Source organism: Zalophus californianus, chromosome 11 (assembly GCF_009762305.2).
Source record: "Zalophus californianus isolate mZalCal1 chromosome 11, mZalCal1.pri.v2, whole genome shotgun sequence".
NCBI lineage: Eukaryota > Metazoa > Chordata > Mammalia > Carnivora > Otariidae > Zalophus > Zalophus californianus.
Window position 1 is genome coordinate 63552608 of NC_045605.1, and position 25122 is coordinate 63577729.

General features: G+C 39.4%; 1 protein-coding gene across 1 annotated transcript; it reads right to left on the bottom strand.

Moving 5' to 3' along the window:
- Nucleotides 1–6317: 6317 nt before the first annotated feature.
- On the bottom strand, nucleotides 6318–7276 carry LOC113913631 (olfactory receptor 10J4-like). The gene is given in 2 exon segments (XM_027577895.2): nucleotides 6318–7004; nucleotides 7007–7276. Coding segments are annotated over 2 exon segments (882 nt in total). The 5' UTR covers nucleotides 7202–7276.
- Nucleotides 7277–25122: the final 17846 nt, after the last annotated feature.

A 25122-nucleotide genomic window follows, 5' to 3' on the forward strand; every position in this document is an offset into this window, starting at 1 on the left:
GCAGTGACAGGTAATTTCTTGGGGGTGAGGAAATCATTGAACACTGTCATTGGGATGGTGGTTATACAAGTGTTTACATTTGTCAAAAGTCATCTACCTATATATTTAAATCGTGTGTATGTAAATTATACTTCAATAAAGTTACTATTCTAGAAGATTCTACAAGAGAGTACTTTCTCATTTTAATCTGAGGCTACGGGCAGTGGCGACAGGATTACCATCTACCTACCAGTGTAGGCCAACTCTATTTCTTAATTATTTCTCAAAGCTGTTCCCCCAGCTGTTGTACCTCCTTAGTTTCCCAGATATTTATTCTTTTTGGTGCCTTTCATTCCTTTCTTCAGCACTATGCCTATACCAGCATTGACATTCTTTCTGCTTAAAAAAAATTCTATTATTTCTTCTTTTACTACGTTTGCTGGTGATGAATTTTAAGTTTGGGGTGGGTTGGTTTGTTTTTGGTCATAAAGAGTCTTTGCAGTACCTTCATTTTCTTTTTCACTTTTGAAATGTTTTTATTTTGAAATAATTATAGATTTAAGGAGCTGCAAAATAGTACAAAAAGGTCCTGTGTACCCTTTATGCAGTTTCACCCAGGGGTTACTAAAGCACCATATCAAAACCAAGAATTGGACACTGAGACAATGGACTAGTGTAGTTCTGTGCACTTTCATTCTTGAAGATAACTCTTTTGGGTAGAATTCTAGGTTACCGGTTACAAATCTTGGAGCACTTTTAAGATGCAATTGTTGGGGCGCCTGGGTGGCTCAGTTGGTTGAGCAACTGCCTTCGGCTCAGGTCATGATCCTGGAGTCCCACATCGGGCTCCCTGCTCGGCAGGGGGTCTGCTTCTCTCTCTGACCTTCTTCCCTCTCCTGCTCTCTACCATTCTCTCTCTCTCTCAATAGATAAATAAAAATCTTAAAAAAAATGGGAACCCCTTAAAAAAAAAGATGCAATTGTTTTCTTGTTTCTATCATTTCTCTCAAAAACTCAGCTAGCAGTCTTCCTCCTCTTCCCTCCTCTTTTTCAAAAGGAGTGTGTCTTGTATTTCCCCCTTGTTGGGGAAATCATCAAAAAGACATGACTGCCCATTGACCCAAAAGCTAGACCCAGGCATTCAGTGGCTCCTAGCCGCCTCCCCTGTCCTTGGAATGTTCCTTTTGTCTTCCCTGCTCCCTGAGACTGCTCCAAGGACACAGCTATGAGACAGTAACTGGTATTGAAAACACCTACACGGTCTGCCTGGCTGCACCCAGTTAAAGCCTCTTTACAAGCTTTGAAGGTTTGGCTGGTGGGTGTGCGGATCCATTTGCCATTTTGCTGTCACCCAAGACAAGCCTTGAATGTAAGTTCCCTTTGCTAAACTGCCACCTTCCAACCTGGAACGGCCGCCTCATTTTTTTTATTTCTCCCTGCTCTGTATGTAAGGGGGCTGGTTTCAAATCATACCCGGGAAACTCCCAGGAGAAGGTTGAAAACCAACACCCCAGAGCTTTTAACATTTGCTTTTGGCTTCCTGTGGTCTTGTTATGATTGCTCAAAGTGTGGTTGTTCTTATACTTACCTTGTTTGGAAGGTGCAGGGCTTCTTGAATTTGTAGCTCATGGTCTTTCATGTTTGGAATATTATCACTGAATATTTCTTCAGAAATTTCTTCTACTTTTTGCTTGGACTTCAATTGCACATGTGTTAAATCTTTCCACAGTTTCCTGTATAGCTCACACTTTTTGTTTTTTTTTCTCCATCCGGTAACATGTTTGTTCTCCACTGACCTAGCATTCAGTTTACTATTCCTCTTTTCTGCTGTGTCCAATCTACTTCAAATTCGTCTGCTGAATTCCTAATTTATTTTCCGTTTCTAAGATTTAAACTTGCTTCTTTGTTTTTTAAAAAAATGTTTTTGTGGGCGCCTGGGTGGCTCAGTTGGTTAAGCGACTGCCTTCGGCTCAGGTCATGATCCTGGAGTCCCGGGATCGAGTCCCGCATCGGGCTCCCTGCTCAGCAGGGAGTCTGCTTCTCCCTCTGACCCTCCCCCCTCTCATGTACTCTCTCTCTCTCATTCTCACTCTCTCAAAATAAATGGATAAATCTTTAAAAAAAAAATTTAAAAATGTTTTTGTATTTAGTTCTCTGGTGTGATTCTTCATTTTATTCCCCTGTTTTTCTTAGACATATTTTTAATATTTATTTTGAAGTACCTGGTTATTATGCATTTGGTCCTGGCATATTATTAGCATACTTTGTCCTTTTTTTTTTTTTTGAATGATGGGCAATATAGATAAAAAGTTGTAGAGGCTCTAGATGAGATTATCTTCCTCCAAAATGTATTCAATTTTCTTTTAGAAGGCAGATAGAACACTGGATTAATCTCTTTGAAGAAATGGAATTTTAGCCTCAGAGGGGTCATTCATATAACAAAACAATTCCGTGTCTCCTTGTACAGTATAACTCCTAAACTTGCCTTCTGGTAAAATAGTGGTGTTATTTCCAGGGTAGGTTAGGTGCTGTGCTTTGCTGGGGATGATCTATTTCTGGTTTGGCCTTATTTCTTGGATGTAGTAATTACCCCTAAGATCTAGTCTTTCAGGACTCCCAAGTAGAAGCAAAAGGTGTTAGGGGTCTCCTCTACCTTAGCCTATCAAACCAGCACTGCGAAATGCCAGAATCTGCTAAGATCTTCAGCCTCCCTGAGGCAGATGACCACCTGGTGTTCTGATATCTCACCAGCCCACGTGCAACTTGAAAGTCGGCAAATTCCTTAAAGAGAATTTACACATGGGATTTCAGGCTCACGTCCCCACAGTGTTTCCTCTCTAGGATCTTGACCATACAAATCTTAGCTGCCTTGGCATCTCTGACCTCAAACTTCTTGCACTCACCCTGCCCCATTGCCAAAACCCCCAGGCTTTGGCTTTTTGCTCAGTCTCTGTTCCTGTTGATATTGTTTGGCAAATGCATTTATTTGTGAGGCTCAAGGAAGGACTTACTGAGGAAATGACATTAAACTGAAGCATAAAGGAAAATAGGAGTAAGGCAATTATTGCTAGCTGGAAATGCAGTTGCAGAAACAGGTGGGTGAAAGGAGAAATGTGGGAGGTTGAACTAATTATCCTTAGCTCAAAGTACAGGGTCGGGTACACAGCAAGCATTCGACAAATATCTGTTGGTTAAACATTAATTCTAATTCAGTGAATATTTGGTCTCTTTAGTCCTCGCACTAGATTATGAACTGAGGAAACAAAGTTGAATATATCATGTGCTTTTCTTTCAAGAAGTTCACAACGAAATGTTTCTTAAAAATACAATCGTTTCCATTCAAATGGCAAGAATAAAGTGCTTGTTGCCATTTTTTTAAACTTTAAAAATTTTTAAGGTTTTTAAATTTGTTACTGTATATATTTTAGGTGTACAACATGATTTTTGACATACATATACATGGTGAAATGATTAATGCAGTCAAGCTAATTAACATACCCATCTCCTCACATAGTTACCTTTTTGGGTGTGGTGAAAACAACTGAAATTTACTTTCTTAGCAAATTTCCAGCATAAACTACACCATGAACTACACATTTTGTGCTGTACTTTAGATCTCTAGAACATATCCATTCTACATAACTGCAACTTTGTACTCTGACCGATGTCTCCCCATTTCTGCGCCCTTCCCAACCCTGGTAACTACTGTCTTACTCTCTGCTTCTAGATTCTACTTTTTTAGATTCCACATATAAATGAGATCAGGCAGTATTTTTCTTTGCCTCATTTTACTTAGCATAATGTCTACAGTATCCATGTTATTGCAAATGGCAAGATTTCCTTCTTTTCTATGGCTACATAATATTCCACAATGTATAAATACCACATCTGTTGACATGATTGTATCGTTTTTATCTTTCGTTCTGTTAATGTGGTCTATCACGTTGATTGGTTTGCATATGTTCAAACGAACTTGCATCCCAGGAGTATATCCCAGTTAGTCAAAATTGAGATTTAACAATGAGATGAAAAAGTTTAAATGATTATATGAGGAAATAGAGACTTTCACGTGTGAAATGGAATAGTGAAGTTCGTGAGGTGGCTGGTCAGAGAACTCTACCCAAATTTTAATTCAGTGTTAAAGAATGGGATCCGGAGGGCGCCTGGGTGGCTCAGTTGGTTAAGCGACTGCCTTCGGCTCAGATCATGATCCTGGAGTCCCAAGATCGAGTCCCACATCGGGCTCCCTGCTCAGCAGGGAGTCTGCTTCTCCCTCTGACCCTATCCCCTCTCATGTGCTCTCTCTTTCTCATGCTCTCTCTCAAATAAATAAATAAAATCTTAAAAAAAAAAATGGGATCCGGAGACCCAGCAGGCTCTGACACCACCTATAATCAATGAAACTGTGATTTGAATCCCAGTTACAAGCACTTTAGGAGCTCTCCTCACCTGCATTCACTCTAGTACAACCTCATGCTTCCTCTCTTGAGATTCTTCTTTGCAGGGTTTTCTCCCAAGATGCTTTGCTGCCATTCTGGAATCTTCACTCCACCCATCAACTTTACATGGGGTTCGTTTACTACCTCTTCATTTTAACTAAACCTTGTTGTCTGAGAAGGGCACAATTGCTTCTCGGCTCTGTTGAAAGGAAGTTGCTCATTTCCCTATGCTACAGGCACCAGACACAATGTTGATATTCTCCTAGCTTCTTACTATATTTCTAAGTCATTTGTTTGCATATTTATGATAAACCATTTTCTTCATTGACACCAGTCTTATCCAGCAATATACAGTTGACCCTTGAACGATGCAGGGGTTAGGGGCACTGACCTCTGCATAGTCAAAAACCACATATAACTTTTGACTACCTCAAAAACTTAATTGGGGCGCCTGGGTGGCTCAGTCGGTAAAGTGTCTGACTCCCACTTAGGTCATGATCTCAGGGCCTGGGATCCAGTCCCACTCGGAGCCCCACAAGGGACTCTACACTCCTCACTCAGCGGGGAGTCTGCTTCTCTCTTTCCCTCTCCCTCTGACCCTCACCCCCCCACCCCGTGTGCATGCACATGCTCTCTCTCTCTCTCTCTCTCTCAAATAAATAAATCTTTTTTTAAAAAGTCAATTAACACATATTTTGTATGTTATATGTATTATATACTGTATTCTTACAAAAAAGTAAGGTAGAGAATAGAAAATGTTAAAATCATAAGGGAAGAAAATACATTTACAGTACTGTACTATATTTATTGAAAAAATCCCCATATAAGTGGACCCATGCAATTCAAACCCACGTTGTTCAAGGGTGAACTGCACTATTGTCCTCAGAGTCTTTTGCAGACAACCCAGTTTCTTCTCATTTTTTTAGCAAATTGCTACCAGCCTCTTGATTTTTTTCCCTCCTCTGTCCCTCAGTCCTCCAGCATTGGCAACTTCACACCATGTGGCTGTGCCTAGACAGTGTGACCTCAAAATTCCTAGACTCCTTGCAGCATTTAACATCTTCCACAATCCACCTGAGAACCTTACTACAATGGCCTCAGTTAGATTCTTCAGTTTTATATATAGCACCTTTCACTTCTGTGATTTTCATAAATTAGGAGCTTTGATTTTTAAGCTCTAAGTCAAATAGCATTTGAATTATTTGCTCTTTGAGGACTCAAAAAGTTAATTGTGAAACCATCTAACCTATTCCTTTGCTGGGAAATAAAAAGAATAGCTCTTTGACTTTTCTATATTATTCATAAAATCTGGTATGTTAAAAATGTCTCTTCTGCAGTAATTTTCATCAGTTTATTTTTCCAGAAATTCACCCATTCCCATCTAGTTTCCTTATTTCTTTGAATAGAGCTGAACAAGGTCATTCTTAAAATTCCTTGAAGTTTCTCTGTATTGTGGCCTTTCATTCATTTCAACTCTAAGACTTTGTAGTTTCTCCTTTTCTCATTAAGTAAATTAGTGATTTTCCTTCTCTCTTGTTGGCTCACTCTCCCTCTCTCATTTTTCTCCTTTTCCATTTTAGTGTAATTTTTTCCTTCTTCCAAAGGCAACAAAGGTTATGAAAATAGTTTTCCAAACTCTTTGTCAATATGTTTACTACATACATATGTGCATGTGCGTATATGCATGTATATGTTATATGTACATATATGTGTAATAACATTTTTAAATATTTTTCTCATTTAAAAATATTTTAAAACTACACCTGGTTTTGTAGAAGGAAAGAAGTGCGACCAGGGTATATCAGGTAATTAAAATGCACTTTAATTGCTTTATACACAAAGTGATGATTTTATTGGAAATACTCTATTTTTACCACTTTATCAGCCGTCTGCACATTTTTAAGCATCTGGTGTCCTTTTATTCACCATCTGTGGAATGAGCGTATCTGTCTTGCCTAGTACCTTCCTCAGGGCCATCTGCATCTCTTTGTTTCTGAGACTGTACACGATGGGGCTCAGCAGAGGTGTCAGCACTGTAAATGTGACAGCCATCAGCATGTCCTCACGCAACGAGTCCCTGTCCCTGGGCGTCAGGTAGACAAAGCCAGCAAATCCATAGTGTATGCACACCACAGTGAGCTGGGAGGAGCAAGTGGAGAAGGCCTTATACCTCCCCTGGGCAGAGGGCATCTTTACAACTGTGGACACAATGAAGACATAGGACATCGTGATGAAGACAAAGCTGCCCACCAACACGAAGGCAGAGAGCACAAAAATAGCCCTTTCCTGACGGGAGGTGTGGTCACAGGCAAGGCAGACCACAGGTGAGATGTCACAGAAGAAGTGCTGGATGATGTTGGAGTCACAGAAAGACAAGTTGAATACAATGATGACGACGCACAGGGAAACCATCCAAGAGGCCATGATGAACTGAGAGCAGATCTTATGGGTCATCAAGATGCGATAGTGCAGTGGGTTGTGAATGGCAGTATAATAGTCATAGGACATGGCAGCCATGATGAAGCAGTTATTGGCTGCCGAACCAAAGAAGAAAAACATCTGTGTGGCACACTCAGGAAGAGAAATGGAAGAGAAATGGTCTTGCTGTCAGAAAGCAGGTCCACTAACATGCAGGAGATGATTGCCATAGTGGTACAGTTTCCTGAAAAGGACAGGCCACAGAGGAAAAAGTACATGGGGGTATGAAGGCTGTGACTGAGTTTGATGGTCACCATTATGGAAACATTTGCAGCTAGGATGGTCACATGGGAGAAGAAAATCATCACAAAGAGAAGACCCTGCAAGTCTGGGAAACTGGAAAACCCCCACAGAAGGAATGTGCTCACTGTGGTATGATTGCCAAGGAATGTGCTCACTGTGGTATGATTGCCCATCATTAAATAGACTCAGTAAATTTCTCCCACAGATGTTGACATTCTTGAGGTCAAGACTCAAGATTATAAAAAGCACTGAGGTCACCTGGCCGTTAATCAAGGGCTCCTGGGCAATGACAAGACAGCTCTTCATGAGAGAGCCTAAGAAATGGGAGTTAAAAGCACCTGGCTGAATTTGAGGTCAGAGTGATGAGGAGAAAGATTCTAGTAGAAGAATCTGCATAAATGCCCTAGAGTAGGCAGAAATATATTCTGGAAACCCCTTCATTTATCACCCTTTTCTGTCTTCTATAGTCAGAATCTGCAAGGAAGAGGGAAATATGAAAGAAAAAAATGTTTATTTTCTCACCTACAGGAGTATGAGAAGTAACAGGTACAAAATGCTTATGTGATCTAATCCTAGCTTGGCATACACGAACAATGTTGACTGAATCAATACTACTTTAAGAAGTAAAAGATTTTGAATGGCTTCCAAACATCATTGGAATCTCTAGAGTTGCTCCCCAGAAGGCATTGGCTGCTTGGCTAACAATTATGCCAATAAGTAGACCTAAAATAAATGAATTTGCCATTTTCAAATTTGTACTGGTTTCCTATTTATGACTGTAAGTTGAGGCTGGAGGTGTTCAATAACTGTCTCCCATTCAGGCCGATCTTAGAGGTAAATGGTTATAAAGAGACTATCCTATCCTGGATGGCTCCTTTTTGTCCATGATGTCCTGGTGAATTCTTGAGCTTTCGGGAAAACTTCCAGGACATTTTCTAACACATACACTTGTGGAAAGGGCTGCTTTACAGCACCACTCTTATTAAAACTCAAGTTCCTCAGGTTGTTTTCATCCCTTCTTAAACTATCCACTCTGTGTGTGAGATGACAGGATGAAAGTAACCCAGGGACTTCCCATACAGTGTGGGGTTTGGGTTTCAAGCAGTATTGTCTGGGAAGGAAAGGAAAACATTGAGAAGACATCAGTGTGGAGTTGAAAGTTGGTGAAAGGCGGAAGAATGATAGAGACACGTATTTTGTAAGATCCACAAAGCTTGAGGAAAAAAAAAGAAAATATACCTTTAGCTGAAAAGTGTGTATGCTCTTTATGTACTGAATTACTGGGCCAAAAAAATACAAGGAGGCACATCAGGTAACCAGTGTTAACTCAGCATCTGAAATATGCTGGTCAATATGCCATGCATTTGATAGAATTTTCTCACCAAATTTCTCCCCAAAACTCTATGTGGTAGGTATGTTGATCCTGATGTTATAAAAATAGACACTAAGGTACAGATTGCTTACTTGGCTATCCAAAGCCAATACATTAATTCCACAAATATTTATTTGATCAAATAACACATGATTGCCATAACTGCTCCTATGATAGGATATCTGGGTCACCAGGGGAGCATTCTCAAGAGTTCCATATCCTCACTCACGTCCATTCCAAGCTTCTGGCAGGCGTTTCCAAAAGGAGAAAAGAAAAACTTCAGGAAAAATTCACATGTGTAGATTTTGAAGCTCCAACTGTGATTCTGTTACTTTCTTTTTCCATTTGTATTGATTATAAATCCTTCTTTCCTCACAATACTCAAGGGAACTAGTGATTGAGAATATGTCAATATGCCATCATACCCATTACTTCCAGTCACTCTCCAAGGGCAGAGTTTGAAGATGTTTTCTGGCCAGGATTTTGTGATCAATTCACCCTCCTTGTGCTATACCAGTTCTGTAGACTGGAAGGGACATAATTGACTTCTTTTCCTAAAAACCCCTTTCCTGGTTTATTCACGCCCCCACACTTGCTAGAGATCTGGTGGATTTAGTATGCCTAATTTCTCTGAGTTAGCAGTGAGACCTACAAGAATTTGAGGCTGTTTCTTGATGTAAGCCACCTGGTAGACTCTTCTGTCCCAGCACCATATCAAAACCCTGCACTGTGGACACTGTAAACCAATCTATCTTCTAAAATGTACATCAAAACCATGGCCAGTCTGGGGACTGCAGGGACCACTATGTCACTCATCATTCCCCACCAGCCTGAACCAGAGAATTTTCCTGGCAGCTACACTTAAATTGTACTCATAGGGCAATGTTCAAAGGTAAATATTTATAATCAAGTCTTTGGAAAAGTGCATTTAATTTTCTTCCAACCAATCAGAATAAAAGTCAGCTTTGAGCCACGTTTTCTATAATTTTCAGAGAAGATATTGATATTTTTAATGGGAAAATAAATGAGTGTTTTATTGACTTATAGGTACGAATTCTGATAGGAAATTTAATAAGAATTACATAAATTAGAGGTTCATAGGTTTATGTTTTCTCTGGTTGTAAATGGCTTTCTGAGCTCATATATATGTATATATACGTGTGTGTGTGTGTGTGTGTGTATAAACTTAGTTCTTTCAATGAGGCTATATTAGATCCACCAAAGAAATACTTGTTTTTAAAAATCACAACTGTTAAATATGAAACCAAATGGTCACACCAAGAAGTTAAAGGGAAAAAGGTGTGTAGGGTAGGGGGGACACACACAAAGACTCAAACTGCCAATGGTTTACAGTGAAATGTGCAGTTAAGTAATGGGTGAAATATGGAAATTGCAGGACTTTATAAATGTTTTTCTTTACTCTTCCCTGCTTAATTCTTTTGATACAACGAAATCATCATATTCATCTTGAAATTAGACCTGGAATTATACTGGAATCTATTTTGTAATGGGGGAGGGGATTGAGCAGAATTAGAGAGACCTATGTTTAAATCCAAACTCTGCTTCTATTTCATTCATATATGCAAGTAAGCACTTTTCTTCTCTATGACATGGCCCTAAATATACCTCCTTGAAGGATTACAATACTATGCCCGTACACTTATCAGATAAGTGCCCAGTACCTGCTAGTTCCATTCCCATTTGCTAAAACATCACATGGTATAGAGACAACTTTTCCAGCAGGGGCTCAGCAACACTGGCCTGCTCACAAGTTATCCATAACACTGTACCTGCTTTTCTGCATAAGGAACTGTATAAAGTCAGTCCCTCTTGGGTTGCACTCTAGGAAAACAACAGCATTTATTCTCTATCCAGTTGTACCTTTAGTATATACATATTAAAATGTAGCTTTTAACTGCTGATTAACCCTCACAGCTACATAGATTTTACTATATTTGCTTTATCACATGTCTCTTTGCACTTTATCCCTCTATCAATCCATCCTATGATATGTGTCAAAGGAAACTACAGACACATCCTCAATACTTTTGTACACATATCAATAACTGGAGTTCAATACTTCTTACATGTTTTATTCTATGCAACTTTATGGAAATTTACATGAAGTAAAATATGTGAATCTTAGATGTACAATCACTATGAATTGGCAAATGCATCAACCTGTGTAACTCAAACACCTCTCATTATATAGAATATTAGTGTCAACCTGGGAACTTCTATGCCCCTTCCCAGTGAGTCCTAGCTCCCCCTTATAGAGATACCCATGGTCCTGATTATTTTTTTCACCATGGCTTTTAGAATTTCTAGAGTTCTAGTTCTAGAATTTCATACAAATGTGATCAAATCTCACACCCTCCTTTTTGTAAAGTTTCATGGTTTTCTTTTTTTAGTATATACAAATGCAACCAGTTTTCATATGTTGATTTTGCATCTTGCAACTTTACTGAATTCATTTGTTAGTTCTAATAGTTTTTTGTAGTCTTCAGGATTTTCTATATATGAAATCATGTAATGTAAAAACAGACTATTTTATATCTTCCTTTCCAGTTCTGGTGCCTTCTTTTTTTTTTTTTTTTTTTTTTTTTTTAATCTTGCCTAATTGTTCTGGCTAGGACTTCCAGAACTGTGTTGAATTTCCAAACTGTTTCTGATCTTACAGGAAAAGCTTTCAGTTTTTCATTATTAAGTATCATGTTAGCTGTGGCTTGTCATATATGGTCTTTATTATGTTGATTATTGCTTATACATAATTTGTTGAGAGATTTTATATTATAAAAGAATATTGAATTTTGTCAAATGTAGTTCAGCATCCATTGAGACAATCTTATCATTTTTATCCTCCATTATTTTAGTGTAGTAATTCAGATTATCAAATGAAAAGGCAACCTATGGAGTGGGAGAACATATTTGCCAACCATATATCTGATAAGGGATTAATATCCAAATATATAATGAACTCATAAATCAATAGCAAAAAAAAACCTGATTAAAAATGGTTAAAGGAACTGAATAAACATTTCTCCAAGATGACCTACAAATAGCCGATAGGTTTATGAAAAAGTGCTCAACATCACTAATGAACAGGGGCATGTGAATCAAAGCCACCATGAGCTATCACCTCACTCCTGTTAAGTATTCTCAAAAAGACAAGAAATAACAAGTGTTAGGATGTGGAGGAAAGGGAATCCTTGTACACAGTTGGCAGGAATATAAATTAGTATAGTCAGTAGAGAATACAGTATAGAGGTTCCTCAAAAAATTAAAATAGAACTATATGAACCAGAAATTTCACTTCTGGGTATATAGCTGAAGGAAAAGAAATTAATATCTCAAAGAAGTATCTGCACCCATGTTCATTGCCACATTATTCTCAATAGCTAAGATGTGAAAACAACCTAAGTGTCCACTGATAGATGAACAAGTAAAAAACTCACATATATACATAATGTAATATTATTCAGCCCTCAAAAAAGGGAAATCCTACCATTTGCAGTACTGTGTGAACTTGGAGGACATAATGCTTAGTGAGATAAGCCAGAGACAGAAAGACAAATATTACATGCTATCTATGTGGAATCTAGAAAAGTTGAACTTAGTGAAACAAAAAGTAGAATAGTTGTTGCCAGGAGTTAAGGAGTAGTAGAAATGGGCTGATATTGGTCATAGAGTACAAACTTATAGTTAATGTACAACATGGTGACTATAGTTAATAATAACATATTGTATACTTGAAAATTGCTAAGAGTAAATCTTAAAAACTCTCATTACAAGAGGAAAAAAAAGTGTAACTGTGTGATGCTGGATGTTAACTAGACTTATTGTGATGATCATCTCACCATATATACATATATCAAATCATTATATTGTCTACCTGAAACTAATGTAACATTGTATGTTAATTATCTCCATAAAAAATAACAAAGAAAATTGAAAAACCTAACATTACACCTTGAGGAACTAGAAAAAGAAGAACAAACTAAGCCCAAAGTTAGGAGGTCAGAAGGAAATAACCATGATAAGAGCAGAAATAAATAACATAGAGACCAAAAAACAATAGAAAAGATCAACAAAACTAAGATCTGATTCTTTGAAAAGAAAAACAAAATTGACAAATCTTTGAGTAACTAGTACAAAAAGAGAGAAGTCTCAAATTTAGAAATGAAAAAGGACACAGTACAGCTGATACTATAGAAATACAGGATCATAAGAGACTGCTATGAACAACTACACACCAACAAATTGGACAACCTAGAAGAAATGGATAAATTCCTAAAAACATACAACCTAACAAGACTGAACAGGAAGAAATAGAAAATCTGAACACCAATAATGAGTAAGGAGAATGAAGCAATAATCCAAAACCTTCCAACAAAGAAAAACTGAGGACCATATGGTTTTACTGGTGAATTCTACCAAACATTCAAAGAAGAGTTAACACCAATTCTTCTCAAACTCTTCCCCCAAAATGAAGAGAACACTCCCAAACTCATTTTATGAGGCCCACATTACTCTGACACCAAAGCCAGAAAAGGACACTACAGAAAAGAAACCCAATTCAACAGCATATTAAAATGACTACATTCCAGGATAAAGTGGGATTTATCCCTGGCATATGAGAAACGCTCAGCATATATAGATCATAAATGTGATACACCACATTAACAAATGAATAATAAAAATCATGATCATCTCAATAGATGCAGGAAAAGCATCTATAAAATTCAACACAGTTTCATAATAAAAACTTTCTACAAATTGGGAATAGAAGGAATGTACCTCAACATAATAAAGGCCATAAATGACAAGACCATAGCTAAAATCCTGCTCAATGATGAAAGATTGAAAGCTTTCCTCCAGGAATAGGAATAAGACAAGGATGCCCACTCTTAGTACTCCTTGTTCAACATGGTACTGGAAGTCCTAGCCAGAGCAATTAGGCAAGATAAAGCAATAAAAGGCATCCAGGGGTACTTGAGTGGCTCAGTCAGTTAAGCGTCCAGCTCTTGATCTCAGCTCAGGTCATGACCTCAGGGTCATGGAATTGAGCGCCACATGGGGCTCCATGTTCAGCATGGAATCTGCTTGGGATTCTCTCTCTTTCTCTCCCTCTGCTCCTCACCCACTTGGGTGTGTACTCTCTCTCTTTCTAAAATAAATAAATCTTAAAAGAAAAATAAAATAAAAGGCATCCAAATTAGAATGGAAGAAGTAAAACGGTTACTGTTTTTAGATAACATGCTCTTACATATAGAAAATCCTAAAGACCACCAAAGAGCTGTTAGAACTGATAAACTCAGTAAGTTGCAGGTACAAGATCAACATACAAAAATCAGTTGTATCTCTATATACTAACGACTAACTATCATGAAAAATTCTGTGTTCTGTCCATATAAAGTAAGAGTCCTGGGTTTTGTATAGAGAACTTTGAAAGGTGGTACTTATTTTTTTTTTAAAGATTTATTTATCCATTTCAGAGACAGAGCACCTGTGAGTGAGCAGGGGTTAGGGGCAGAGGGAGAGAGAAAATCCTGAAGCAGACTCCCGGCTGAGTGCAGAGCCTAGGGTGAGGCTTGATCCCAGGACTCCAAGACCATGACCCAGCCAAAATCAAGAGTCAGCTGCTTAACTGACTGAGCCACCCAGGTGCCCCCAGAGGTGGTTCTTAGAAAATTACTGTTCATTGTTATCAATTTTTCTATCAGTTGCCTCTGAGAGAGGAAACACAGAGAGCTGAGAGAAGGAACCAAGGAAGGAGAAATGAAACATAGTAAGAGGAAGGAAAGAATCATGAAAAACAATTACAAAGACTTACCTCTGTGTGACTTACTATGGGAGGTGATGGATATGTTAATTAACTTGATTACAGGGATTATTTCACAATATATACGTATGAAAGCATAAAGTAGTAAACTTTAAATATACACAATTCCTATGTGTTTATTATACCTCAATGCTGAAAACAAATCATAGAGAAAACTTGAGAATATGGATGAATTAAATTTCATTCAGAGATTATTTATTTTTGCTTTAGGTAGGCCTTTAGGATGAGGCAGAACACCTTAATCCAGAATAGTATTGAGGTTACTGGAAACTGGGTTTCAATCTTTGTGATGATTTGGTCTGCTCTTGCTCTGAGTGTTCCCGTTGAAAGCATAGGGTTTTTACTAGGACCTTCCCTCCTTGCTTGACCTGACCTACAATTTCCCCAGCCTCTTACAGCTTCAAAAATCTGTTTGGTTTATCAGCAAGTAATCTGGGTTATATGTTTTTTAGCCCCTCAGACATTACTTTTCGCTTAGCAAATTCCTCAAGATGAAAAGTGATACAGAATGGTGAGCTCCCAGTAAGGGTTTTTCTTTTTCTTTTTTTTTTTTTTTTCTTTCCAGGATCATGGATGCTCGAGCTATTTTTGTTTTTGTAGCTCTTGTATGCCTTGATGCTGAACTTTATCTATAGATATATTGTGACTAAAATCTGGGTCTACTTCAAGGACCTCACTGGCTGAGTGCTGCAGTAGATATAAGCAGGAATGACTTCTCAGAATGCCCTGGTGCCCAGGTCTTCCTATGCATGCCCCCCTTTTTGAATTACAATTTTTGAGATAACTGCCTGTTCACATATAGTTGTAGTATGTAATACAGAGTTCTTCGGTACTCTCAACCCATTGTCTCCTACTGGGGACATCTTGAGAAACTGTAGTACAATACTGCTGTTGACATTGCTATAATCTTCTTTATCTTTTTTGTAAACAAAGTACTATTATGATCTGTGTCTATTAATCTCCATATCTTAAGTCTTAGTGGTTCTGTTTCTGTTGTTCATTGTTTGCACTGGCTTCCATGCCTGTTACTTTGTTTCCTTTCTTGCTTGTCATTATCTTTCACTGTGTGCTAGTTACTGCATTTGAATAACTGCTGATAGGAATCATTGTGGCTTGGGTTGTTTGCTTATTCAGTTCACCTTGAGGCACCACCTGTCCTTGACCATCTTATATCCAAGTTCAAGGCTTTAGACTCTCCATCTTCAGGGCTGCAAATCTGTGGGAGACTTGGTCATTTCAGGTTTCCCCTTCTGAGGATATATGTGAGGTCACCTGGACATATCCTTGGTCTTGACTTATCCTCTCATCCCCAAAGAACACTAAATCCTCCACCTGAGTTGGTAACAACACTTCCTTCTGATCGGTCTAATTCTCTCATGGCAAAAGCATTTTTTAAATAAGGATTTTTAAAAATATTTTTAAGTAATCTCTGTACCCAACATAGGGCTCAAACAACCCTGAGATCAAGAGTCACATGCTCCTCTGACTGAGTCAGCCAGGTGCCCCAAGAAGCATTTCTGAGTGTTAGGTCTACTTCTCTGGGTTCTCAGTTTCTGGTGAGGCAATTCCTTATTGTCCTCTAATGCAGAATTTAAGATCTATTTAACATTTTATATGTTCCAGTTGTGCTCACCTTTGGACTGGTAAAAATGATCAAGCCTGCCATTGCCCCAAAGGTAAATTATATGCATATGAATGGGAGATTAAATTTGCCCCTATGTATACAGGTAACCATATTACCTGACAAGACAAGAAATGTCCTCACCTCCTACATCTTTGCTCAGATGTTATCTTCCTGGTGAGACCTACATTGACTCCTCCCAGCCCCTGACATGTTAGTCAGTCTCCCTAACTTTGCTCTAGCTGTTTTTTTCTTTCTCTAAGCATGGCTCTCCTAATAATCTGAATCACCAACTTGTTTGTGTCATTATATCTCCCATGCTATAAGATAAATTCCATGAGAGCAGGTTTCTCTGCAGTCTCGTCACTTATATTCCCCATAGCCTAGGACAATCCCTGGAATATAAGATCATTCAATATAATTTTTGAATACACAAAAGAACAAATAATGAATGAAATGATTAAAGCCCTATGAGTTTGTCAGCAAAAAGAAAGATTTTTGTGTCTGAAACACTAAAGAGGGGGGCAGGAAAAGTAAATGTGGTTGTAATCAACCTGTAAATGGGGTTAAGTCCTACAGGGTGCAGTCAAAAATTCAGAAGAGAGACAGTCCAGTTCCCTCCAATTTCCTGAGCAGGATGGGCTTGACCATGAACTCTTCCCAGACTTTGTTCACTCCTTGTCCTTAAGGAGGCCAGGAACCCTGTTGATTCCCACAGAGAAGCCACCTGTTATAACCAGACAAAATTCACAGGTCAGTCAGGGCCATCGCATCCTCTTATTCTCTGCGTAGCCCCATATTGTGACTGGGCCAGAGATCAAGTGCACAGGCCAGAATTTCATGGGTCCACAAAGCCCATTCTCAGCAGATGGCCTTCTTGCAGGAAAAACAATTCCACCAATTTTCTGTCTGGTTCCACTTTGTCATTTCCTCTCAGAGGCACTCAGTCATACCTAAAGTTATCACACTCATTACAGGATAAAATGTTACTGAAAACGGACACAGCCTTAAAGGTTTGGAGGTACAATAACCCTAACTTATGGCAGAGAATATTTGAAGAAAATATATGAATTAAATTTTAAAAGGATTTCAACTGATAAGGTATTCCTTCACGTGTATCAACATGTGTTTCTAATTATGAATTTCATTAAAGTAACTCACTATGGGCCTCTGATTTATAATTTGATATAAAAAAAAATCCACCCTCTTCATTTCCTAGAATGCTCCACACGGGCTAATGGCCTATGGTCCTATGTATTTAGACTATAGATATAGATATAGATATTTTTCTGCCAAGCTCTCTCTTCAGATCCCCCTTCATCTCACTGTTCCTGAGGCTGTAGATGAGGGGGTTCAACATGAGGATCACTACCATGTAGAACACAGACACCACCTTGTTCTGGTCAGTTGAGTAGCAGGACTTGGGCTTCACATGAATGAATGTGATGGTCCCATAGAACATAGTGACCGGGGGCACATGGGTGGCTCCATCATTAAGCATCTTGCCTTTGGCTCAGATCATGATCCCAGAGTCCCGGGATCGAGCCCTGCATCGGGCTCTCTGCTCAGCAGGGAGCCTGCTTCTCCCTCTCCCTCTGCCCCTCTCCCCTGTTCGTGCTCTCTTGTGTGCTCTCACTCTTTCTCTCTATCAAATAAATAAATAAAATCTTAAAAAAAAAACCAGAGTGACTGCGGTGAGGTGGGACGTTCACTTGCAGAAGGCCTTGTGGTGTCCCTCGGTGGAGCTCATCTTGAGGATGGTAATGAGAATACAGATGTAGGAGACCCTATGACACACACCGTGACTATGATGATGGAGCCAGCCATAAATGAGGGGACAACTGCGGGGGTACTGCCATCAGAACAGGAGCGTTTAACTAAGGGAGCAAAATCACAGAAAATATGATAGACTTGATTTAGTCCAATGTCTACTCATCAGAACCAGTTAGCAGGAAATGGAAACCCCAGCAGTGCGAGGAGCAAACGCAAAAAGACCCATAGATAGACCTTCTATCTACATGACTGAAGGTGATGGGTAGGGGTTATAACTAGTCCCTCAGGAAGGAGGAATCTGAGGCAGCACTCAGAACCTGATGTTTATATTTGATTTATGTTTAATTTTGAGCATGCATAGTAAAGTACATACAGCCCTCATTCCTGAATATGCATTGAGACTGTCTTATGACAAGTTCTCCGAAAGCAGAGCCTTAGACAGCAATTCTTATGCAAGTGGTTTAGTGAGGAGTGATGTCCAGGGAAAACTTACAAGGATGAGAGAGAAGCAGGAGAAGCCAGATAAAGCTGTGGGCTTTGCTGAAGGGTAGCTTCATTCTGATCCAACAGGCAGCACTGAAGCCTGGAATGATACTTCAGAGTTGTCCTACCCTGCAGCAACAGGGTGTGTTTGTCACTGTTGTCCCTAAATCATTGTTTCCTTCTGTTGTTGGTAATGGGCCACCCTGGGAGTAAGGACATGCTATCCCCGATAATTTCAGTCAGTTATGTTTCTTTCAGTAGAGAGCAATTTTCAAAAGAGCATGGCTGTGAACGTTAGCAGCTAGCTCTCAGAGAAGCTGTTCACTGGCTTGGCAAGAGAGCTCTAGGAAAGGCACAGAAATGTCTGTCTCACTTTAAAAGTCCCGTTTTACTGTTTTATTTACAGCTTGCTAGACTGTTGCATCACATCTGCTAGCATGGAGGTTCTAGAATGCAGTGGAGGACATCCAAAGGAAGCACCTAATAGAATTCCTTCTTGACGACCTTAATTTTTCTCTTGGGTTTTAACCTTAGACAAATAAAGGGCTTTTTGGATAGGTGGAATTTGTTCTGAAACTTGAAGCATGGGCAAGGGTTTGAATAGGAAAACTCAGGAAAAGGGATTTTCAGAAAGAATAGACTTTAGAATGAAGAAAGTACAGAATTTCATCAGGAGACAGTGTATTGACTGGCTTGCCACAACTATTGAGGGTTATGACAGTGGATATTGGAGAAAAGACTTGATAGCACATTAGGTGGAAAATAGCACAGATGGTGGAGGCCAAGCTAATGAGAGTGACAGTTAAGAGCCATTGTGAATCTCATGAATGGCAGTACAGTGACTAGGGATTTTCTTTTTCAGCAAGGTCCTCCTTAGCAGAGTGGCCTCGGGAGAAAGACATCGCAGTGCTCATGCTGCATGTTCATTTTCTTCCTATTCTCCTTTTTCTGAACATTTCCCCGGGCAATAGCTTCTCAAGACAGGCCACCCCCTTGCCCTGTGTTTAGGGCAGAGGAGATCTGAGGGACTTGGCACACTTCAGAATTATAAAATAATGACATTTTACTTCCTGTAAAGTTACTTCCCCTGAGGGAATATCTACATCCCAAGATAGATAGATAGATAGATAGATAGATAGATAGATAGATAGATAGATAGATATTTAAAGGTTTTATTTATTTGACAGAGAGAGACACAGCAAGAGAAGGAACACAAGCAGGGGGAGTGGGAGAGGGAGAAGCAGGCCTCCCGCTGAGCAGGGAGCCCGATGCGGGGCTCGATCCCAGGACCCTGGGATCATGACCTGAGCCGAAGGCAGATGCTTAATGACTGAGCCACCCAGGTGCTCCCCAAGATATATTTTTAACAAGTTGAGTTTCCATCATTTTGATTGTCAAAGAAGAAGTGCAAACATCATTGGAAAGTCTCTATGGTAGGTCAAGATTTAAAAACCTTTTTGAGGACATTACACTGGGTATTAGATCCACAGAGCACAGACTTCGGGTGCCTAATGCAGTGGTCTCTAGATAATGGTCTCCAGTGGAAGAACTCTCATTAAAATCTTCATGGTACTTAGTTCCATCCTTAAGGAATGGAGAAGACACAGCCTTTTGTGTGATAGGAGACTCTAATGTCAAAGGGGACAATCGCCTGAAAACTTATCCCTGAATTAGGGGATACATGAACTCATAGGAAGAACTGCAGAAAACCATACTTGAGTTGCAAGACCGTAAGTTCTTCCTCCAGCTTAATATCTTATGATTTTAAAGGACTGGGAGATGATCATCCTTCCATGGAAGGTAGGAATTTTAGAGTTGCTTTACTCCCTACAATGAACATTTTTCTATATCCTCTAATAATTAAGTACCCACAGTGTTAATAGTCTGTTAAAAGGTATTAAAGAAACTGTGGCCTCAGAGAAGCTGGAAATCAAGAATGTTGTCAATTCTCTACTCATAGTAGAGATGGAATCCAAAACTCTCCACAGGGGAAGATTCGAAGAAGTGAAAACAAAGAATAAGATAGTAAACTCAAGGTAAAATCCAGGTTAATAAAGAGGGTAAGGCTTGGGAAAAACAAACAGAAGAGCTGGAGAAATGGATAGGCATCTTGTTCTCCAGTGCCCACCAGCATCGTCAGGAAGAATGGAAATAATGTCACATTGACATAATCTTCTATCACCAATATACTAGAATAGAATAAAAAAAAAAAACAAACACCCAGAATTTACCAACAACATATATGAAAAGAAAGTATCATGAAAGTCAAATGTTTTCAACCAAAAATAATGAGAAATGTGCAGAGTACCTACACCCTCACATCCTGGACATTTCTCAGAGGCTCGCAAAAAACTTGTAGTGGATATGAGCAGAGAGATGCGTTGTTTTCATAAGGCCTCTCTAGCAATAGTGGCATGCCCCTTAGCAGATGATCACTTAAGTTGGTCAAACGTGATTCAATCCTGCCGTAAATAGGGATCATGAGTTCGCAGATGGTAGTTTCTTTCTCCTAGACTTTCAGCAACCACTGCTAGAGTATTGAGAAATTTGTTGTTTGTTCACCTCTTGTAAATTAAGCACGAGTGTAGAAAGCATCTATACATGTAATCACACTACTAGGTGACATTATTCTTTTTTAAAAAAATTTATTAGAGAATGTGTGCAAGCAGCCAGGGGGTGGGGGGCAGGAGAGGGACAGAGGGAGAGAAAGAAAGAATCCTCAAGCAGACTCCCCTCTGAGCGAGGCGCTCAACACGGGGCTCGATCCCAGGACCTTGAGATCATGATCTGAGCTGAAATCAAGTTGAAATTGAGTTGAATGCTTAACCAACTGAGCCAACCCGGTGCGCCAATAGGTGACATTATTCTTAATATCTATTTAGAGAGCAACCAACCACCTTCAGTTCAAACAGTTCACGTTCAAACAAAATAAATACTAAATTGACCAAGTAGTGTATTGATGAGTACACTGAAGTAATAATCATGGAGACTTTCCAGAAAATATACTATTCCATTTTTTCCTTCAGATTTTAAACTAATCTTAGTAAAAACTGTGCATTCATGAGGCTTATGCAACAAGTTGGGGGACATAAAATTTTAAAATCTCTGCCCTGTCTAATATAGGAGTCAAGCTAAAATACTTTTTTATTTAAAATTTAGAACGAACCCTCCTCTCATCACAATAAAATGGGATGTATATCTAAAAGAATAAACGACCAACATAGGCAGAGAGGTCTGGGGAGGCTTCAGAGGGAAGAGACATTGAATCATTTGTTCATGAGAGCTAAGTTTTTAGTGGGCATGTGAGGACAGGAAGAACATCGTAAGTTATAGAAAACAACATGTGCAAAGTAGAAGAGCCATGGAGGACATATTATTTTTTGGAAACAGTGGGATGTTCCCCATTTAGGAAGGTTGACAGCAGGAAATGAGGCTGGACAGGTGAGAACTTGAATGCCATGCTAGGGTACTTTAGTGAGGGAGACTATATTATCAACTAGCCTTTATTATTATCAAGCAATTGGGTCTCCTGACTCTTATTGCCTTGCTGTAAATATACTGTGCATGCACACTTAACAGCTGTATCACCTTCAGCAAATCAAGTAACTCGCTAAGCCATAGTTTCCTCACTATAAACATGGTCATAATAATAGCACTTATTTCTTAGGATAGCTGTGAGGCTGTCGGAGATTGTATAACTGACTCATGCAATAAATATTAGAAGTTATTAGAATTATCTGGTGTGTAAGCAAAGGGGATCTAAAAGAAGTCTACATTGAAGAGATGTAGCGTGATTATAGATAGAACATAGAAAAGCTGGTGGAAGGGGGTGCCTGGGTTGCTCAGCCAGTTGAATGTCTGACTCTTGGTTTTGGCTCAGGTCATGATCTCAGAGTCCTGAGATCAAGCCCCATGTTGGGCTCCAAGCTCAGTGGGAAGTCTGCTTAAGATTCTCTTTCTTCCTCTACCCCTCCCCCTGCATCTGCGCTCTCTCTCTCTTTCTCTCTCTATCAAATAAATAGGGGTGCCTGGGTGGCTCAGTCAATTAAGCATCTGCCTTCAGCTCAGGTCATGATCTCGGGGTCCTGGGATGGAACCCTGTGTGGGGCTCCCTGCTCATCAGGGAGCCTGCTTCTCCCTCTCCCTCTGCCCCCCCACTCATGTTCTCTCTTTCTCAAATAAATACAATCTTTAAAAATAATAAAATAAATCTTTAGAAAAGAAAAGCTGGTGGTATGTGAAGGATAGAACTAGAAGAGAAAAAGGTGAGGCTGTTACAGAAATTCAAATGAGAGGTAGAATAGAATGCAGGAGACATTTTTTAGTTAAAATCCTAGAATCTAGAAAATGTAGGCAACAAGAGAGAGTGAGGAAACAAATTAGTCTAAGCAAGGGCCTGAAAAATGGGTAAAAGTCTGATAGGAAATAAAATGGTGCAGGGGAAACAAAGGCAGAGGGAACACCATGTAAAAAGGCACAGCAGCATGAGGATCATGCTATGCGCAGGAACAGGAGGGTGCAGCTGCCTGGTTGGTTGGGTAGAAGGAGCCAGGAGCAGTATTTAGGCACCAGTTGTGATGAGGATTGGATGTCATGCTGGGGTATTTGGATTTCCTCCTATACACAGTGTGTAGCTATTCACTATTTTTGACACTATCAATGACTTAACATATCCTGGGTTTAGGACTCTAACATCTGATCACAGGGTAGTGAATGAAATGAAAATGCAACAGATTTGTGACTAATGGACAACTATGCAGGTACCATATTTACCCTGTGGGAAAGGTCCAGGACAATAACAGGGGAAATAAAAACAAAAACAAAAAACAAACAAAAAACACAAAAATGAGGGCAAACCGACATCTGGAATTTTGGAAGTGACTTATTGGTAAAAAGATGAGGAAGGAGTCAAAACGGGTCTGATGGTGACTCTGATGTGTATAACTCAATCTGGAAATACAGGAGGAAACTGACCTGTGGGGGAAATATGTGCCGGAGTCCAGCTCCAGCAGGGAAAGGGTCCTTGAAGGAAAGGACGGGGTCGGCGAGTGACCAGACACAGACACAGGATCAGGTTGCAAGCATCTCCTACTGATAGCCTCGGAAGAACTTTATTTATACATTAGAATAGTTCCTTGTTTTTTCCATTCTTTCATAACATGTGATTTTATTTTTTACATCTTATTACAAATCATCTTAAAATTTTGAATTTAAAAACAAAGGTACTAGACAGAGTGTGACCGTGCGAGACGAAGCGTAACCTATCTGCTATTGTGTGCTAATGCGGAAAAAGTTATATTTTTATTCTTGCTTAAAGATTATCTAAAGTTTATTCTTGCTCCCAAGGCAACTTCCAATGTGTGCACCCTATCCTATCAAAGTAACATAGGAAGGTCCCTGTACTGTGGGAATGACATGAGATTTTCCTTTCCTAGAACTCTGATGTTTCAGAGGTGCCCGAGGAATCTCATCAATAGGGACTTTTACTGGACCTGGATCCAACAGCTCCCTTAAGCGAAACTTATTAAAGAACTCCGCGTTGCTCATGTTAGATGAATTACCGATTGGAGGACATTGGGTATTTTTACTTCTTGGCCCATCGTCAGCCGTTTCGGAATCAGTTTCATTGTGATTGCTTACAAAGGCATAACTAAATTTATAAATCATTTTACCATGAAACCCCAGAAAAAAATCCCATGATTATAAAGATTGCCACAAATGAAATGAAAGGAAGTAGCAGGAGCCAGCTGTGGAGTCTCCTGATTTTCAGGATTGTCCCCCATACTTGGACTTTGTCAAACAGCATGAGTAGCTTGGCTCGGGCCAAATATGGTCAGGTCTGTTCTGAAAATCTTGCATTCAACACTTGAACACTCTCACACTGGAAACGTGCCAGAAGTTATTGGAGATTCATTTTTGTTAGTAGCAGAAATTGGAAAGTTATACAAGGTAAGAGGTAGCTGAAGCAATGAGAACGGAAAAACATTCCCTTTAGAGGTAAATAGACGGGGAAACCTTCAGAGGAAAAGTAGCATGATATGGTCTCAAAGACAAGCCATATGGTCTAGGTTGAAGATTGCTCGGGTGGATGAGTTTGCCACATAGGATCTTTGTGTTGGCTGTGAACGGTACACATACTGTTCCCTCCTCTGATCTACACCTATTGATGGCTTATTGACATTCTAGTCTCCACTTGAGCATGTCACCTCCTCGGAGAGGGGCCTTCTCTGACTTCATAGACAAAAGCAGTCATTCACTCTCACATCACAGAGATCCTATGTCTGGTTCCATATTCTTTCCCATGTATAAAAATGCCTGGCACATCATATGCATTTAGTCAATATGTATTGAATGAATTCACGGCTTCTATAGTCACTTAACCACTCCGTAACTTGCTTTCATTGTTTTAGAAATCAGAATGAAAATTCTACATAGACTTGTGAGGATTACATGAGACAGCTCTATCTCACCCAGCACGTTATAGGTAGTAAGTGGGTGCTGGTTACCTGGCCTGACTCCTCTTGTATTCTTTGCCCAAACTACAGTGCAAATAGAAAACAGCAACTCTTCAACCATCAATGTATTTATTTTCTTCTGTTTTTAATCTTTACGATTCCTACAGGATAATTTCCAGTCAGGGTTTATCTTCTCTTGTACACTCCTTCAGTTTCCACTGCTGATTATTTACTATTTTTCTTTCCTTTCAACTTTAATAGTGACTGAAATTAGAATTAAAATTCTGTTGTCTTCCTATCATTTTTCTGTCCTCACCTCTTATAAGATCAGATGCTGAATGAACAATCTAAATAGAAATATGATTGGCCAAATTGACCTAAAGAGTGGTGCATCTTTTTCCACATCCCACCCATGTCTAGCCGCGTGCATCCAAGGG